At 36.5% G+C, this 19214-nt stretch overlaps 1 protein-coding gene across 2 annotated transcripts in view; it reads left to right on the forward strand.

The window, feature by feature from the left end:
* ATAD2B (ATPase family AAA domain containing 2B) overlaps window positions 1-19214 on the forward strand; it is a 76689-nt gene that overhangs the window by 23934 nt on the left and 33541 nt on the right. For both annotated transcript variants that reach the window (XM_058836749.1, XM_058836751.1), the window contains exons 9-17: window positions 1312-1410; window positions 2349-2460; window positions 2900-3015; window positions 3808-3982; window positions 4763-4851; window positions 5630-5789; window positions 6732-6822; window positions 13272-13583; window positions 17231-17363. In XM_058836749.1, coding sequence (XP_058692732.1) covers window positions 1312-1410; window positions 2349-2460; window positions 2900-3015; window positions 3808-3982; window positions 4763-4851; window positions 5630-5789; window positions 6732-6822; window positions 13272-13583; window positions 17231-17363 — 1287 coding nt within the window. The remainder of the gene's footprint in view (window positions 1-1311; window positions 1411-2348; window positions 2461-2899; window positions 3016-3807; window positions 3983-4762; window positions 4852-5629; window positions 5790-6731; window positions 6823-13271; window positions 13584-17230; window positions 17364-19214) is intronic.

A 19214-nucleotide genomic window follows, 5' to 3' on the forward strand; every position in this document is an offset into this window, starting at 1 on the left:
AAAACAGATGAGATTATAGCTTAAAACATTCTTTAAAAAATAAACTTACTCAAGCTTCAAAAAGACAAATCTGTCCATGAACAGAATCCAAGTAAATGAATACTAGTCATAGCTGAAACTCTTGTCTTACTGCTCAGTGAAAATATATATAATATTTTAATGCTGTAGTGAAAATATATAAAGTAAATAAAGCAGTAGGTGAATCTTATGATTCTAAAGTTTCTTTGTAATGCAGATAAGAGTTGTTGGTTATTTTTTTCCTTGAAGAGCATATGAAAATTTTTTGGGTAATCTGGATTTGTACTTGTACTTACTATTCATACGTGAAGAGTGTGAAAGTTATTATCCCTTTACTTCTAGCCTGCATGTTACATATTTTATCCCTTCTTGTCAGGACACTGTCATAAGAAGTCTTCCCAATTGCTTGATACTGTCTTTGATATATTTTGAAATGTATCTCATTTTTGGTCATTGAACAGTAAAACTGTTAGACCATGTTATCCATTGGCAAAAATTAGTTAATTCAGTGCATTAACAAGTTAATACAAATAATGCAGCTCACTATATTCACTTAAAATCCAAGACTTTTTACTAATAACCAATTTTTTCATGCAAAAAAGTGCTGAATATTTCAAACTGATATCAAATGCAACACCTTTTTGTACAGAAGATTTAATGTACATTCTCTGATATTTCTGAAGTACTCAGTTTTGTGAAATACTGTCATACTAAAGTAAGAAATGGTTCATTCAGACTTTGGATAGTAATTTTACTTGGATTCAGATCAGAAGTACAGGTGTTTTGAGAGCCTGTTCTGCAATTCAGAATTAATAACCTCATAAAAAGAGATTATATACTTTGTGAAGTATGGAATTTTTTCAAATAATATTTAAAGGAAAGCATCAAACTATTAAGGAGACATTGGTATATCTGTTATGTTAGAGGTGGCTAAAGTGGTTGGCAATTTTCCAAACCACAATTGCAGCTTATTGACTGATTATTATATTAATAATATATTAATATTATTATTAACATTCAAGTCACATCGATAAGGTATCATGGACTGTTACGCAGATGTTATGGGGCTCTGCTGTCCTAGTAATGTTCAGGTTGAAATAGGATAATCACTGTGGCAGTAAAAGCTGTTGTTCCCCTCTCAGATTATTTTGATACTTGCTGAATCTAGAATTTGCATGCCTCTCAAACCTGAACAGTACTGTACTTGCCATTTCAGTTTCATTTTTATAGAAAACATGCCATTCTACTGCAAAAAAAACCCTGAGTTTTCTGTTTGTTTTGCCTCTTCAACAGGAGAAAGAAGCATGCCATTCATAGCAGTGATACAACATCTTCAGATGAAGAACGTTTTGAAAGAAGAAAATCTAAAAGCATAGCCAGAGCAAGAAATAGGTATCTAAGCATCCTTGGTCTTTAGAATGATTTGATTTTATTATTTATCAGAAAACAAGCAGAACTAGTTTATAATGTTTTATGAGCTCTGCAGACTTCTGATTTTGTCTGTAATTACCTACAGATGTGGTTTAGGAGGAGTGCTGGTTATATATTAATACAAGTTTTGGAGTCTTATGAGTAGATAATTAATAATAATAGTGATAAAAAGATAGAAATACAAGAGTAGCTGTTTGATTCAGTTGAGTTACAAAAAGCACCTTCTGTTGGTTAAAACATCATTGGTGTAATTTGGTCCTAGTTAATTCAGTTGTACTCCCAGCTCTTCCCTCTTCCCCTTGTGTAAGTGTTCATGCATTCTACACACCCAATGCACATTTTTGACCTTAGGTGTATTTAGCAGTAATCTAAAAGTGGAAGATCTGTAAGTAAGTTTATTCACTGATAACTAGGTAAAGGAGAATTCTGCAGGGAAAAAGAGGTTCCTCATCTTTTGTCTATCTCTTCCTGTCTGCCACATCGTTCCCTTTTCCATCGCAAGGAATTCAAGCAACGTACAATGACCAGAAGTGTAGTTCTGAGTGTCACCTGTATCTTACTAGTACCTTTCTTCCTCCCTTTAACTATGTAGTTGGCCTGATATAATATCTTTGTAGGGCCTTAAAGGAAGGAAATACTTTTTTTTCTGTGTTTAATCAAAATAATCTGTCTGGCCTAGTTCTTCAGATTGAAATATGTGTATGGATGCATAAAACTAACTTTATGTTAAGGAGCTTCCAGATATATAACCATAATTGCCACAAAAAATAGTAGTTTTGTTTACCAGTCTGGGAAGGTTATCTCTTTACGTAGTAGAAGGCATTTAATCTCTTGTTTCCTCATCTCCAAACAATGAAAGCAGAACAGTATTTATTTGGTGTTTGTTTGTTGTTGAACAGGTGCCTGCCTTTAAACTTCAGAGCAGAAGACTTAGCTAGTGGAATACTTCGAGAACGTGTGAAAGTTGGGGCGAGTTTGGCTGATGTTGACCCTATGATTGTTGATAAATCGGTAGGTTTTGTTAGAGCTTTTTATCTGCCTTCCCTCAATTATATGTAAGCAGAATTCACCACAGCCTCTTACTGATGTTGAAGTAAATTCATAAAAAGCTCACTGGTGTTTTTTGTATTTTATTTTATTGTTACCAAAGCTTTTGCCTGCTTATTCCTTTGGAATACAAAGCATTTTTTCTGGGACTTAGGCTGGATTTCCATAGATGTCCAGGCAGCCCTGGCACAGTTAACTTGCAAACCACATAAGCCTCATATGGGCAGCCAAGAGTTGACTTTCTCAACTTTTTTTCACACTTTCAAAATTCAGGGAAATCCTGTTGATCAATGCAATCAGTGTTTCTTCTAATGCATTTTTAAACATATTATAAGTAAAGGTGCTTTTGTGGAAAGCTGCTACAGTATAAACTTAATATGTTTTTGGTTTTTTTTCCCCTAAGGTGTGTTTTGATAGTATAGGGGGATTGAGCCATCATATCCTTGCACTTAAGGAAATGGTAGTGTTTCCTCTTCTCTATCCAGAAATATTTGAAAAATTCAAAATTCAGCCACCAAGGTAGGTGTATTTACTCTTACTGTTTCATTTTTTTTATTAAGCTCTGTGGAATTGAAAGCACATAGGAGGTTGATTCTTTCTGTGAAGTGTTTTATAGTTCAAATAGATTTACATGTTTGCTACCCTACTTGTCTATCTGAATATGTAATAGGCAGGATGAAGAGTTAAAAAAACCTAGTGTATTTTTCTTGTGGTAGGAAGGTCTACCAAACTTTGTGATTTGGTTAAAGAAAGAATTCTCATGTGTTTTATTTAGTAGTACCTTGCCTTTCTTTCCCATTATGTTATTGAATGTTTTACTAGATCAAGCAAAATGCTGATGTTTCTCTCAATATTATTAGACTGGGATTTTAATATTAGTTAACGAGACATCTTGGTATGTGATTTAAATGGGTACATGGTGTCTAAGTCAATCAAAAAATTTGGAGTATTTTTGTCACTTAATTACTTCATTTATAAGAAGTAACAAACATTGGTTAAGGTATTACCTAAAATCTAATACTTGAGGAGGTGTATTTAATGTAAAAGAATCCTTTGGAAACTTAGTATGCCTTTGATTTATGTTCTTTACAAATCAAAGTTTTACTGATTTGAAAACATAAAACAAACTTAGATTTTATGAAGTCATTAATACTACAACATGTTAATAATACAATGCTACTACAAAATAATAATACTTTGAGGTCTTAAGTCATTCTTCTCCAGGCTCCCTGTCTTCATTATAAAATTTGACTTGGAGTTTTTAGGAGACGTAAAATAAGTTTGTGACTGTGTTGATCCATTTATCTTCAGGGGCTGTTTATTCTATGGTCCTCCTGGAACAGGTAAAACCTTGGTAGCTAGAGCTCTAGCTAATGAATGCAGTCAAGGAGACAAAAAGGTGGCTTTCTTTATGAGGAAAGGAGCAGACTGTCTCAGTAAGTGGGTTGGTGAATCTGAACGTCAGCTTCGACTCCTTTTTGATCAGGTTAGAAGAAAATACATTTTTTTCATATAATTTCTCTGTGTGTTGTGTTTTGTGGTTCAGGTAGCCAAAGGTATTTGCAATTGAAACTAAATAACTGTACATTTTCATATATTAAGGAGGATTTTACCAAATGGCATATTTAGATGAAAAGAATGGGGAATGCTGACTATAGTCAGCATTGCTTGCTCTGGAAAATTAGAGAAAGAAGTCTCTTGATCTGTCCGTTAATGAAGCAAAGTAGTTTGTGTAAAAGTTGAGGAAAAAAATATCAGTCAGTGTGTTTGAGTTTTACTGGCATGTTCAAGATAAATGCTGCAGAGGGGAGTGCATGACTGTCTTGGTTGTGTGTCTATTTTAGTGTTTTTTTGGCTTAGAAGAAATTAGACCGGACATAGTCACATAAAGCAGTAAAATGCTCAAATAAAAGTAGTTGTCAGATAGAGATGTCCAAAGAAACAGATTATGAGCAGATAAAATCATGTTTTCTGTAACAGAGTGTAAGGTGTGTGTTTGTCTTTATCTTGTCCAGCACACAGTAAAACTGGTACACTGGTGCCATCTTGCTTACTTGAAGTAGACTGCACTCTGCTTTGCTTTGAAACACTGCTGGAGTTGGAAATTCAGTTTTCATTTCAGACTTTACACTTTCTAGCAAAGATGTCTCAATATATATGTTAGTTTAGCATGTTAATGCTTTCTATTGAAACCACTTTTCAATGTAGATGGAGAACTTAGGAATTAACAGTGAGTTTAATTTTTGTTCTGTTGATTGCATACCAGGCATACTTGATGAGACCCTCTATAATCTTTTTTGATGAAATAGATGGTTTGGCTCCAGTTCGTTCTAGCAGACAAGATCAGATTCACAGGTAATATTTCTTCTATGCTGCTCTTATCTTGGTAAAGGATACATTATCTTGGTAAACTCTTAAATGTAATTTTTTCTCATTTTGCAGGAAAGGTTTTTACTTTTTCTGAAGCCCATTTACACTAGAAAGGACAGATTGGTTTTTTGGTGTTGAAAGTCATCTTTTTAGTCTTTCAGGCAAACTGTAATTTTCTGGGAACTGAATTGCAGTGCCAATTACCCTTCAGCCACATTAACTGCAAGATTTCCACAGCCATTCCTTGATTTGCTGTTTTGTGCTCTAAACAGATTGTCGGTTACCAGCCCAACAGAATAACCAGTTGAAAAAATGTTATTCTAATGTGATGAATTGTAAAGTTATATCAATAAACTGAACTCACCTGTGATTTTGATTCTTAATGGTGTGATGTATAAACATGTCGTGTGTTGCTATTGTGTCATTTTTTAGAACATTTTTTAAAACATGCTGTTTTTGCTGTTGCTGTTGGCTGATTTTTTTTGTGGCTGATTTTCATCTCAGTTTTGCTGTGCTCTGTATGGCAACACACTTGTACCTGTCATTCTATAGGTGGTGGTGTTTATATGTCCATCTCCCTCCACTCTGCTGAGAGAAATTTGGGGCCAGCAGACCAGGAGGCCAGTGGAACATATGAGACTTGAAATGTTATTCATCTGTTTGTAGCTTAGCTTTTTTCTTTTGAATGTATTAATTTTGCATTTGAAAATGTGAAAGTTCTTGCAGTGTTCCTTACACCTTTATTCTGAAAACTCTCTTGTAGCTCTATAGTGTCTACTCTTCTTGCCCTCATGGATGGACTGGATAATAGAGGTGAAATAGTTGTAATTGGTGCTACGAACAGACTGGATTCTATAGATCCTGCACTCAGGAGACCTGGTCGCTTTGACAGGGAATTTCTTTTCAACTTGCCTGACAAGAAGGTAAAACTTGGAAAGGAGGTTTATTAATAAACATCTTTAGTATATGAAACATTTGGATGCCTAACAACCAAGCTTATGAAATAAAAATATTCATTCTTGTTGTAAGAATGTTTAACTTTAGGAAGACATTTTTAGTACAAACAGATTGTATATATATAAAGTTGTATTGAGCTTCAGATCTTCAGGATATAGCTAAAACTAAACAGAAGTAAATTATTCACAAAAAGCTGAACTGCTTATCTCAAAACTATGGATTTGTATAATGAACTCTACCTATTTGGGGGCATGAAACTTATGGTAAGAGAAAATAACTTTATATCTTGTAGACTTCTAAGCATGTAAAAAATGTAGATGCACAGCCAGGCATTACAATGTTGGCAACAGAAACATTTCAGTTCCTTTTTCTAAACTCACATAAACTCAGCCATAATACTTCATGAATTTATGCTTTAAATTAAATGCATTTTGTATGTGGATAGATGTATTTAGATTCTATAGAACTTTTAGCTGGAATTGTTTTGGGATTCATGTGTGCTGTGCTACTCAGAAGTTCATGAACTGGTGAGGCCTTTGCCAGTAGAACCTTTTACTCATAGGTGCAGTAATTAAAAATGAAATGATAAAATTATGGTAATTCCTAATAGAATATGAGTTTTGATAAGTTCATGTATAATAATGTCAATCTAACAACTTAAAGTATGTAACTGGTGAAAAAGTACTGCTTATATATGAAATTAAAAAGAAGGGAAAAGCTTTATTCTTGAGAGACTTTGGAGTGTTAGTGTTAAGTTCTATGTTATATATCTCAGTTACATGACAAAAGCAGGTAAAATAACTATAGATTCACATGACTAAAGAATATTTCTCTCTATGATATGGATTTGACTTGCTAGTTTTTTGACCTTGTTTTCTTTTTCTTTTTTTTTTTTTTCTTTAAATCAGGCACGAAAGCACATTTTGCAAATTCATACCAGGGATTGGAACCCCAAATTGTCAGATCCTTTCTTAGGAGAACTGGCTGAAAAATGTGTTGGTGAGTATTATGTTGTTAATACTTTTACTGTAGAGCTTTTCTTTTCTGTTTAAGATGTTGAAGGTATGTTAAATGTATCAAGATTTTCTTGTCTCTGCCTTCCTAAACTTCTGTACTTTGAACAGCACTCTTTTTGTAGTAACAGATATGCTTCTGTCTTACTAAAACACAAAATGAGAATCTAGTAGTCATCTGAAAATACAACCACGTTTCCTTTCTGTGACATCACTGTCCTTATACAGGATGCATACCCTTAAAGAGAAGCAAAATGAAGTTGGAATTGGAATCTTTAGGTAGCCTTCCAATTAAATCAGTAAATTATAAGAGGCAGACTTGGGTTCTTTTCTGTCTACTTAGTGAGGAAAAAAAACAGTACTTGTGTGTGGGATTTTTCTTTTTTGTTTGTTTTGTACTGACTGGCATGCTCTCCTCTGACATAAATCCAACAAACTAACCAGCCTTTCTAAAGATGAATTTTTTTTCCAGATTGCTAGCACAGAACAACCTCAAAGTGTAGACATAGGTAGGGGAGAAAAAAAGCACCTCAGCATGAATACATTAAATACACCTTTGGAGCTCACAAAGACCTGCTGTACTCAATGGAGGTTGATTGTTCAAGATAAGCCTGCTGTTTAATCAGAAATAAACCCAGATATTTTTATAGTTAGTTTAACAGATGAAATGACCCTAAAGCACATACCATAATATCTTCCCAACAACTTGTCATGCAAAGATACATCCTCTGTCAATCATCTACTTGGACGAGCACTGAAGTTCTCAGAAAAAGAGCAGTCTCAGATATCTGTGCTTTGGAATCCATCATCAGGGAATCTAAGAACTTTAAATTGAACATCAGTCCATTCAGTCAGCTACAGTACATCCGAATTATCCTCTTCATCCACAGGGACATCTCTCATCGAAGCAGCATCCCTCCGCTTTTGATGCACAAAGACCTCAACATCTTCTGGTGAGGAGAAAACATAACTATCCAGCAAACTCCAGTTTAAGCTTCCCGGGTATAAGACAGCACATGACAAGCCTGTTTCATGTAAATTCTGCTTGAAGTATGCAAACATGTAGTGCTGCTTAGCGGGAAAGAGGGGATTAGGTGGGAAAAAACCACAGATGTTTCTTTAAAAATTCACCATATTTTTTCATTGAGAACACAATATTTTAAAATTTCAGGCAACAGGGAAAGCCATTTGTACATTTGACTGGAAGACATTCTTTGTGCTCCATAAAGCCTGTCAGTTCTGTGGAAGTCAGCTAACAAAAAGAAACAGCCTTTTCTGTTTTCCTTGGCTTTCCTGCTCTTCAACTACTGTACACTTGATTGTCCCCAGTCTGTATCTTGGATTTTAAGTGTTTCCATACATCCAAGATGAAAATCTTTGAAGTATTACAAAGTCTTTTCAAAATAGCTGAAGTAAGAATAGTGTGTCTTCTTCACCTTGAGAGTGCCTCATTGTTTCTGTAAGTGAAATCTGCAGCAATAAAAACAGACTCTTCCAGATTCTTTGTGGCTATTACCATTGGGATTCACTGGCACACATGTATCTCTGTGATAAAATTTATACCAGTCTGCTACTTCACTTGTGTGCAGGTTTTCTTTAGAAAAAAACAACCTTCCCCCCACAAAAGCAACAATCCCTCTTCCCCAGGTAAAGGCTGCCTAGACTTTACAGGTTTCTGACACAGCATGGTTGATACCTCTCTCCAGTTTAGCAGACTTGGCAACACTTAACTCCAAGCTTTTGGATCCTGATGAAGAAAATTGCTGAAATACTCCCAAAGCAAATGACATTGGGGAAGCAGGTGTATGTGCGACTCAGAACTTCTTACGATCCAGGGGCATAATTAGAAGGAAATTGTAAGGGAAAAGCCCCAGGACTTGCAAAAAATGGGTTATTTCCTGAGGGTTGATTTTTGTCCCAGGTGTTATGGATTACAACCTTTTAGTGGATTTCTGTGTACGTGAGAATTAAAGACTCCACTTCCCTGAATGGCGTCATGCAGTGTGTGTGAGCTGAAGTGAAGCAGTTTGGAGAGAGCACAGCAATGCTCAGAAGATCAGACACTTATGTCTTGTTAGTACTTTCAGTAAACACATATAATTACTATATGTCTTCTGTTTACTGGAGATGGGTCCCAGAGACCCTTAACTTAATAGATCCTTTCTTATCTCGTGCTTATTACCTTGTTTGGAATAGTGACTTTCTGTAGGTAGAGAGACTTACATATGAACTAACTCAGTCTTGCAGAAAACAAAACATACTAGCAACTGAAAAAGTGTGAATTCCTCCATCTGCTATTTTGCAGATGAATCTTTTTACAATGTAGTAAGGGTTATTTAAATAATGCTATTACATAGAATTACAAAAAGCAAACTATTAGGCTGAAGATGCTTGTTAAAAATATTCTGTGCTTGTTATTGCAGGAATGTTTTGTGGCAAAATGATACCATGTTAGATTTTTCTTTCCCATCTCCTGTAATGATGGTGAGGGAGATTTTGGCATTACCATTCCTGTTTTTCACAATTCTTTAAAATAAGCCTAGTAGTTATTTTTCATCTCTGTCATCATGCTGAGTTGTTTGCTAACTCTCTTTCCCTGCAGTCATTTTGGGAGCTTTGTAGGGAGTTGCACAACATAAAGTGGAAGAAGTGGTCAAAATTGTTCACCAAAATGCTTCACCCCATTCAGTAGTACTTCGTTGCAGGCTTTTAGGGTGGGTTTTAGGCAGAAGAAATTTTAAAGAGGACACAATTTTTTCACAGGAGAGATGGCTGAAAAATTTTGGTGATCAAAGTGCATTCTTTGGATACCTACATAGGAATGCACTTGTTTGCTGTCTTGCTTTTCGAAAGTTGTACTTCAGAAGTGTTAAGCAGAGTTTGGTGGTGCTGGGTAGAAGAAAATGGGCTACATGACATTTTATTCTAAGTTAGGGTGTGCCAGTACATTTTGTCTGGCATATTGACCATCTTTCCTGAGATGCTTCAAAAGTGGAAGCAAATGCACTGAACCCTGAGTTTATATTACCGTGTCAATTTGGGTAAAAACTGCATCAGGTTATTTACTGTTGACATGATACATTTTATTTTGTTTTGACAATACTTCACTCATGTTTTTCTTCTGCTTAATCAGTGTGTGTTTGCTTCTTAGCAATAAAAAGCTCTTTAATGTTTTACCAGGTACAGGATTTTTGCAGTTTTCTTGTCACTGAAATGGATGTACAGTATGCACAAGAGAGTCCCTCAAAAAGAGACACCAATTATTAGTCTTCAAATGTAATTGCTCCTGAGAAATGAGATGGAGAAATGGAGACTAATTGTGTATCTGATCACCTGAGAATTTAATTTTAGAAATAGGCTACAGGCTATTATTTCCTAATTTTGCAATTCTTTGGAGATATACAAGCGGTGATTAAAACGACTGTTAGAAAGCGATGTTACATCATTTGTTAATAGAAAAGTTGGGAAGGATCTAGCCCCTGGGCAGCTGAATCTTTCCACAAAGATACTAAACTGGCTTCTAAGGCGACAGGCATTCAGGGTGCTGCATATCTTTAGCACCTCTTTGAATTAAGCTTTGGCTTAGTGATTTTTGTCACTCATTTTGTGTTTAATCTAGTGTGGTTTTTGGATGAGAAGTGGACCAGTTTAAATGGGAACATGATACCTGATACCTAAAGTACAATGCAGAGTTTAGAATCCTGGCTTGGTTTCTCTGATGCACCTGTATCTACTGTCTAATAGTTTCATGTGGTTGGAGTGTGCCTGCATAGCTTTGATTTCATGTTAAATGGAAGTTAAAAAAAACCTAAACAACATAACTTTAGTGCTGAAAACAATTAGTTGTCTATTGATTAATATAGTGGATATATCTGAACATAGTTCAACTGTAATGTGTATTTATCTCAAGGTAACTTGGGAATGTGAATTGCCACATACGTTTTAGGCAACAGTGATAGTGTGGACTCACCAGATGTACACAATTGTAGCTACTGACCTTTTTATAAAATTGCAAAGCTTGGTTTGAAAATTGCAGGAATCATCCAGTATTTATGGTGATTTTTCCTATGGATTTATTTTTGTTTTGCCTTTTTTTTTTTTTAAACTATTTTCCTGCATATATAAGATAGGTGCAGTTTGAAGTCTCATCCAATTTAAGTCGTCTTTTTAGCTGAAAAGTAGGTATCTTCTATTATTATCCCCCAAATTAATATATGTGAAAGACGGGGATGTAAAAGTGTCTACAGTCTTCCATATTAATTGCTTTTTTTTTTAGTTTTAAAATATGTGTATGGAATCAGCTTTGTTTCTTACTGCTGTATGGGTGTCCTAGTTTAGGGCAAATTAGGGAGGAAAACTCCAAATGGGGATTTCCCCAGGGAAATGCCCCTCTTCACTTTCTGGTCCGGGAAAAGAGAGGAAAAGAAAAAAAAATTCTTTGGAGAGAAGTGGAAAAAGCTGTTTATTTAACAGAAATTGAGTAATATTAAATAATAGTAATAAAACCTCTTGCTGTTCGATGGGGTGGCAAATCTAGGAAGAAAAGTCCTTTTCATGTGGTGAAGCTCGGCTCGCTCAGTTTCTTATCAGTCCCTCCGGCGCTGGAAAGTGCCGAGGCCCAGGGCCCGGTGGGCCACAGGCTTGTGAGCTCCCGGGGTTTGGCTGGGTGTTCAGTCCAGAGCAGGCTTGCACAGATCCAGAAAAAAAAGGAAAAAACAAAAGTCCGGGGAACTCTGCCTCAGCTAGCTAAAACTAACTAAAAACCAGGGAGAAGCTCTGTCCCGCTGTCTGTCCGTGCTGCAGACAACACAGTCCAGGAGCGAGATGTGTGGGAGTGATGTTTTCTTTAACACAAACTGCGGCTTCTTCTACCCCCCTCTCTTGCTCTCAGAGTCATTCTTAAAGGTGCAGAACTTAATATATAACATAAACCAGACGATTGGGGATACCAGTATCATAAAGTCACCCCAGGACAATGGGTCTTGTGAAAATATACATGCCAGGGAGCACTGAAAGAACATCAGAGGCTAAAGACAGGGAAGCAAGGCAGGTCTCAATTTTGTGACTTGGTGCTGCCGAATCATAGAATGGTTTGGATTGGAAGGGACTTGAAAGCTCATCTCATTCCAACCCCCTCTCATGGGCAGGGACACCTAGCCCAGGTCGCTCAGAGCTGCATCCAGCATGGCCTTGGATACATCCAAGGATGGGTCAGCCACAGATTCTCTGGACAGCCACTTCAAGTGCCTTATAGTAAAGAATTTCTTCCTAACATCCAAAGTAAACCTGCCCTGCTTGGTCTTAATACAAAAATAGAGTAGAAAAAATGCAAGTAATGTAAGTCTTGGTGAGGAGGAGGAAGCCTGCTAAAAAACCAGTTGAATGAGAATAGTTTTAACTAAAGATTAATTGCCTTCTATAAACACTTCATTACAAACCCATGAACTTTTTATATGGCAGTACCTCAGTGCAACACATTTTCCTATAGTGACTCAAATTCTCCAAATGTCTTTTCTCACTGGAATATTGTTTTACAGTTTTTGAAAGATGGAGCTATGGTGCCTCAAAATATGGAGGCATATTAATGTCTCTTGCTGAGAGAGATGGAGAAACTTGAAATCTAATTTCTAGCTCTGGGGAAAACCCGCAAACTATTAGTACTGAAAAAGACTCAGAGGTATTAAGTCTCTCTGTATTTCATAATTATCAGATCTATGTTTTTCACTAATGATGATTAAGCAATTATAGGTAGCCACCTGTAGATACGTAAGAAGATAGGCTAAATTAAAATTCTAATGCATTTTAACTTCTACCTTTGGTTATATTAGTAAAGTTATGAAACTCTTTAAAGTCTAAAACATTTTTCTTCATAGTAGAAGTTAACATTTTTCCAAGAATTCAGAGTATGCTTTTTTAATGAGAGATTCCATCTTTTCCATAGTCTACTCATGAAATAGTTTTCTTTATACTGCTCATTTTTTCAGACTGTAAAAGTTTAAAGTTGGTGATGTTCATTGTAACAAAATTACTTTGCTATTAAAGAATGTATTCATGTGGAGATACTAAAGGAAAAAAGGAGGAGGGGGACTAGCCTGTTAAAATTGCACACATACATTAGATAATATTAAGGGAAAAGAAAGCAGTAACAGACCTATAACCCAGGACTGAAAATACACTATATATCAAATGATATAGTGAAAATGTAAGTAATTTAAACCTCTTTGTGGAATTGATTTCTTAGTATATCTTGTAAACATGTCTACTTTCTTCATATACAACACTGTCATCAGATTATGACCTGATACCTTTTGGCAGATGCTTTATGGACCTTGACAATTAATTATCCTGATTTATTTTGAGCTGGATGCATGTTTGAGCCGGGTGTGGCACAGCAGTGCTGTTTCATGGAAGTGTTTGTGTTTCTGTGTGCACTAGGGTACTGTGGGGCTGACATAAAAGCACTTTGCACTGAGGCTGCCTTGATTGCCCTGAGACGCCGCTACCCCCAGATCTACATGAGCAGTCAGAAGCTCCAGCTGGACGTTTCCTCAGTCGTTCTCAGCGCGCAGGATTTCTACCATGCAATGCAGAACATCGTGCCTGCCTCCCAGCGTGCCGTGACGTCTTCGGGACACGCGCTGTCCCCCGTCATCCGGCCGCTCTTGGAACGGACCTTCACTAAACTCCTCGAGGTCTTACACAAAGTGTTCCCTCATGCTGAATTCAGCCAGGGTGACAAAAGTGAAGGTATGCGGTTTGGGGTTTTTTGAAAATGCTGTTTTAGTTTGCAAGTGTTTCAGCTCCTTCACCTGGCCTTGAGTCTCGTGTGTATTTCCTTCAGTATTGTTAGGATGTAAATACTATTTGCTTGGATGTTGCATAATTGTTTTTGCTAATTCCAAGTTGTTGTAGAATCTAATGACCTGACCTAAACAGAGCAAGGTCCCATAGGTGTGAGGGCCATCTATAAAAAGAACTCACAAGTAATTTACAATTTAAATACAAGAAATTATGGGCCATAATTAAAGGTCAGAACAAAAAAAAAAACCAAAACAAACAAAAAACTCCCAACAAAACAAACAAACAAACAAACAAAAAAAAAAGAAAGTGAGACAATGTTGCTGAATGTAACAGGACCTGAAACTGTCCTCAGTGGTTAGCTTTTGTTTTTTGCTTGCTGGTGATGCAGAAGCTTTGGGGGGCTCATAGCTCAGCAGGTGTTTCGCTGAGGTACCTGGACCTATGTAATGGTCATGTGCTGATTAAGAAGGAAGTCCAGAGGCTTCCTCCTCCTTGAACTGGGCCAGTCCACTTCCACCCCTCCAAGCTGGTTCTGTCAGCTTAGCAAGTGGAGAACTATTGGCTGTTTTGTCAAGTGAACTTTTTTTGCCAAATTAATGAGTAAAATCAACTCAGGGGATAGTGAATGCCAGAAACCTGCTGCAATGGGAGCAGTGTGGGTACATCAAGGAAGCAAGGAAGGACTTGGCAATGAGTCAATAGTTTCTGGGATTTTTTCTACCCAGCTTTTCTCTGAGACATACTGTAATAGTTACTCATGTCATTTCTTGCAAGTTAAATGTTGCACAAGATACCTTGGGTTTGAGACCTATTTATTCTGATGTAGTCCACTGTTCTTATCTCGGATAATTCTCACCCCAAAACTCTGTAAAGCAGGACTCGTGGGGTTGTGTATGATTAACTTGAAAACAACCCAGTCATAAAGCAAAGCCGTGACTTTCCTCTCATTCCTGTTCCAGAGCACACTTTCAGCCTGCAGCCCAGGCTTCTTAAGCTGATTCTTGTGCTGGCTGCTGAAGTTTTCCAGCCCAGCTGTGCATTTTTGCTCCATCCTTTCCACTTGCTTGAGTACCTCAGGTCCTTTGTTAAACCATTTTAGCCAGAAAACTCATCCAAAAATGATGTATTTATGTGTTTCTGCTGACTGTGGAGTAGCTGGAGGTTTTAACAAGTGTTGGAGTTGGCCAGAGATGGGCCCTGGGAGCATGTGGTGGCGGGTAGGGGGAAATGAGCTGGCTTTCAGCTGCAGTTAGATCCTATTGGGCTCCCTCAGCTGAAAGTTATTTATGATGCTTGAGTCTCTGTATACTGCTAACTTATTAGTAGAACCCAATTTAGAGATTGTCATTCTTGTTGAAGAATTGGTTTTAAGTTCAAAATACTTTCTTTGGTTATACTTTTTACATTCCTATTTATTATTGCTCATTACTGCTGAGAAATTGAGTTTGGAAGCTTAAGTTGATTTAAATAGCAGTTTTACTAGATAATTTGCTGCTATGGGTACTTTTAAATGTTTGTAGATAATTGATTTTGAAGATGCATGAATTGAATTTCCTTTTAGCATTTCCTTTATTTTTTTCTTACCTCCTTAAATTCAAGAAAATATTGAATGACAAGCTTTAATCTTTGTTAAAACCAGAAAAATCCAGTTTCAGGTCCAATAATTACACATAAATGTAGATTATACAATGGGGCTTCAAATTTTCTTTTAATTCTAAGTCAAGTATATAGAACATGCTTACAGGTATGCTTAAAATCTGCACATCAGGTTTTCTGCATTTCACAATAAATTCCTCTTTCTTGTAATTCAGTGAGTCAGATGCTTGAGCAGAGGATGATGCTTGGGATTAAAAGATATTTTAAAGTAATTGTGTACTTAGGGAGAAGAAAGCCGAGTCCAGTGCATGAGCATATGACTTACCTATGCCTACAATTCTGTCTGCTTTAGGGGTTGTTTTAGTGAGCCCAGAGACAGAAGGCCGATGTCCAGTTGATTTGGAGGTCTCCATCCTTAGCTTTAGCTGAATATCCAGCAGCTTCTGTGCCATGTTTTCTTGCTGTGGATTAGCTTTTGGCCACTGCTTGGGGTCTGCAAGCCCTTTTCTTCTTTGCTCCCCAGGAATGATTGTCAGGTGTGTGACTGCATCACCACTTGACAAGAGATGTGGCACATCCTCATCCTGTGGCAGCAGCCACATCATTCGTGCCCAGCCCACTCTGAATCTGTTTTCTTATATCACGCAGTCAGCTAAGGGAACCATTGTTGTTTTCTAACAATTTTTCCTGGAGCCCTGGGACAGTTTTTCCTGTGGCTTAGATGGCATCTCCATCCGACACTTATCAGTGCCTTGGAGGCATTCCTTTGTCCCATGGTGGTTGTCTGATCAGTGTGGCAGGACCTGTGCCATTGCCTCACGTAAATCCAACAAGTCATGCAGTGGATTGGGTGTTCGAGAATAGCACTTGGATCTCTCTGTATTTCACACTTTCACAGCAATCCCTTTTCTGAAGTGGCTGTGGCCAACTTGAGCTGCTGTTGGCATGTCTGGGGATTGTCCTGAGCAGCAATGTGCTACAGTGGCTCTGGGCTGCTCTCAGGAATGCTGACCATCAGCAGAGCTGGCTTCTGCAGTGCTCCTGCTGTACAGCTGACTGCTTGTGGCCATTTTCATCCCATCATTGCAGACTTCCTTCCCTATGGAAAAGAGAATGAGTGGCTCTGCCTTGGGCAAAAGAGCTCAGCATCTTTCCTGGGGCAAATAAAAATCTTGCAGCAGTTCTTTCCTTTTACCAAATCACACCAGGTAACTCTTAATCCTGCTGCAGCTCTGGGAGCTAATTTACCTGATTTTCAGTTGTTATCTGGTTGTTCTTTTTTCGTACCATATTAGTATTTTTGCAGTTGTTTATCTCTTGCAGTGTCTTGTAAATATAATCAGTCTTTGAGCTTTCTCTTTTTCAAGGTCTGTATAGAAAGTGCTTCAGTTCACTGTGCTGCTATATTAGCAAAGGAATTAAAATAGGTAAAGGTATAGTATATGAATATAGAATGCATTGAACTGATTTTGATAAAAAGTAATTTGATATTCTTCAGGAGATTATCAGTGGGTGGAAAACAATTCTTCATAAACATACATTGTCTAGGTAGTCATGCTGAGAATAATTTTGAAAGAAGGGGACCTGTGAGAATTTGGACACTTGGAACAAGTAAATAATTACAAAATTCTATGTAGTCTGAGGATGATAAATTTTATAGCTTCATCCTAGAAAAAGCCTCTAGCTGTGAAATGAACCCGAAGGAAGGATTTCATAACAACTTAAACTTTTTTGTATTTGAGAAGTTGTTTAGCTTGATTGTTTAAAAAAATAAATTGTAATTATGATTAGACTTCTACAGTATTTAATTTGTTTTGGTTTTTGAAGTAATAAGTACTTATTATTCTGAAGGCTGATACTTAGACAGTTTTAACTAATTTCTTCTACATTTGAAGATTTATTATAATTGACACAAAGAAAATTGTAATATCTTGTCTTGTTTGTTTTACTTGTACTTAGAAGTGATAAAGTTCTAATTAATACATCTCTTGGAACAGATGTACCAAGTCTAATATTAGATGATAGTGAAGATGAGAATGCTTCATCAATTTTTGAGACGAGCTGTCACTCAGGATCACCAAAGAAACAGTCATCAGCTGCTATACATAAACCCTACCTTCATTTTACAATGTGAGTGTTTCTCTAAGTACATATAATTAGATAGATAAACCCAGGAGATTCTTACATCAGGAGATCTAAAAAAGTTGTTCTTTTGCTTTGAGGTGGCAGTAGTGTTCTGTAATGGAAACGTGTAAGAGTTTTGCAGACGAGTTTTAGATGTGGCGGTGTTCTTGGGAAAGGCCACATCCTTCACTCTAGAGTTAGAAATGTTTTTCAATAGACAAATGTAGATTAGGTGTAAAGATGCTAATAGCAATTTTCAATCTTAACAAACTACTTTGATTTGAATGATTAAGAACTGAGAAGAGATGTATGTAGGAATCTTTTGCAAGAGTTGTGTCCTTTTTCTTGGTCCAAAGTACAGTTGAGCTTTGGTGTAAGCAGCTCTTTGGAAGCATCACTTATAATGATTGTATTCAGCATTTCTAATGTGTTTTTTTCATTGTTTTTCATGGAAAGTTTCAGGAAAACAGGAATTTAGAAAACATGTGAAATTTGGATGAGTGTTTCCTGTATAAATTGGACTAGCTACAGTAATTAATAATTAACACGGTTTTGTGTTGAGAATAGGTTTAGGCTACTTTACGTTGTAGTTTCTGCAGGGAGTTTGCTAAATAAAGAAAATGAAGTTAGAAAAATTGTTCGTTAGTGACACTGTTTAGTAGAGCCATCTTGTGGAAAACTGATAAAAATTTTGTGCTAAATAATAATGTCAGAACAGAATTTACATATAACTAAGCTTAAAAATAAGGATTAAAGTTCAAAGAGTTGGAGGAACATAGTTAAGTATTCTAATGCCAAATTTAAGCTTCTGTTGCAAGGTTGGGAAGGGGGAAGCCAAACCCAAAATAACAGTATATATTTATATGGATGTGTGTCTTTAAATAAAAGAATCTCAATACTGTGTTTATTTTTGCAAAGTATGTAAGCATCTCTCAGTCTGTTTTCTGAGCATTTTTGATTGTTACCTGTGTGTGTAACCATCATCACCAGAACTGAAAGCCAAAGGTCAGCACTATTCATTGTTGTCCCAAAATGTGATACCAGCAAGTCTTGTTCCACTGCCTGAGTTCACTGATGGACAGACAGAAATGCCATAATGAAATAAAATGCAAATTAATTAAAAACTTTCTTGTTTTATAATCAGTTTTCTATAAATGGAAAAGATTTTTAATGGAAAAACTTAATGTGTTTTTCTTTGTGTGTCTTGTCCATAAAATTGGGCAAAAACACCCAAGAGAAAGAAACAAACACAAAATCTGAGAATTCCTTCTATGGATGGCTTAGAGTTTCTTCCCAGCAACAAAAAAACCTTTACAAAAAACCTTTGCAGTTTTAATTTGAAGTCTTCCTTCTGTCCATAAGCCTACTGATTAGAAGTGTAAAAGTAAGCTAAAATACACGATGCTCAGTGATGTTATTCAACACTACTTCAGATCCTTTTTCTTAAATAAGTAAACTATTGAAATGTTCATTGGTTCTTGAAAATCTTGGGCAGCACTTAAGGGATGAAAGGATTGACCTGGGATTCCTGAGGCTACTGAAGAGATACACTAGTAGTTAGGACTGAGCTGGAATGATTAAATTGCTGTCTTTACTGGATGTTCAGTAAGTCTTTTTATGTGATCAAGGAATTAGTTTTAAATAAACAGGTTATAATAAAAATTGCCATGAATTTAATATGTGCACAGCTTCACACAGATGAATTTGAATTAAACGGCTGTGAAACCAAAGATGAGAGAAATCTTGAGTTATTGGCTCCTGAAGTAGCATTGAGGAATAGTCGAGTTAGTTGATCTTTTTAGGGTGTTGTAGGAAGCTATTACTCATTACTGAAAGTCTTCTGGATTCTAAAATATC

This window comes from Poecile atricapillus, chromosome 3, assembly GCF_030490865.1.
Source record: "Poecile atricapillus isolate bPoeAtr1 chromosome 3, bPoeAtr1.hap1, whole genome shotgun sequence".
In the NCBI taxonomy this organism is placed as follows: domain Eukaryota; kingdom Metazoa; phylum Chordata; class Aves; order Passeriformes; family Paridae; genus Poecile; species Poecile atricapillus.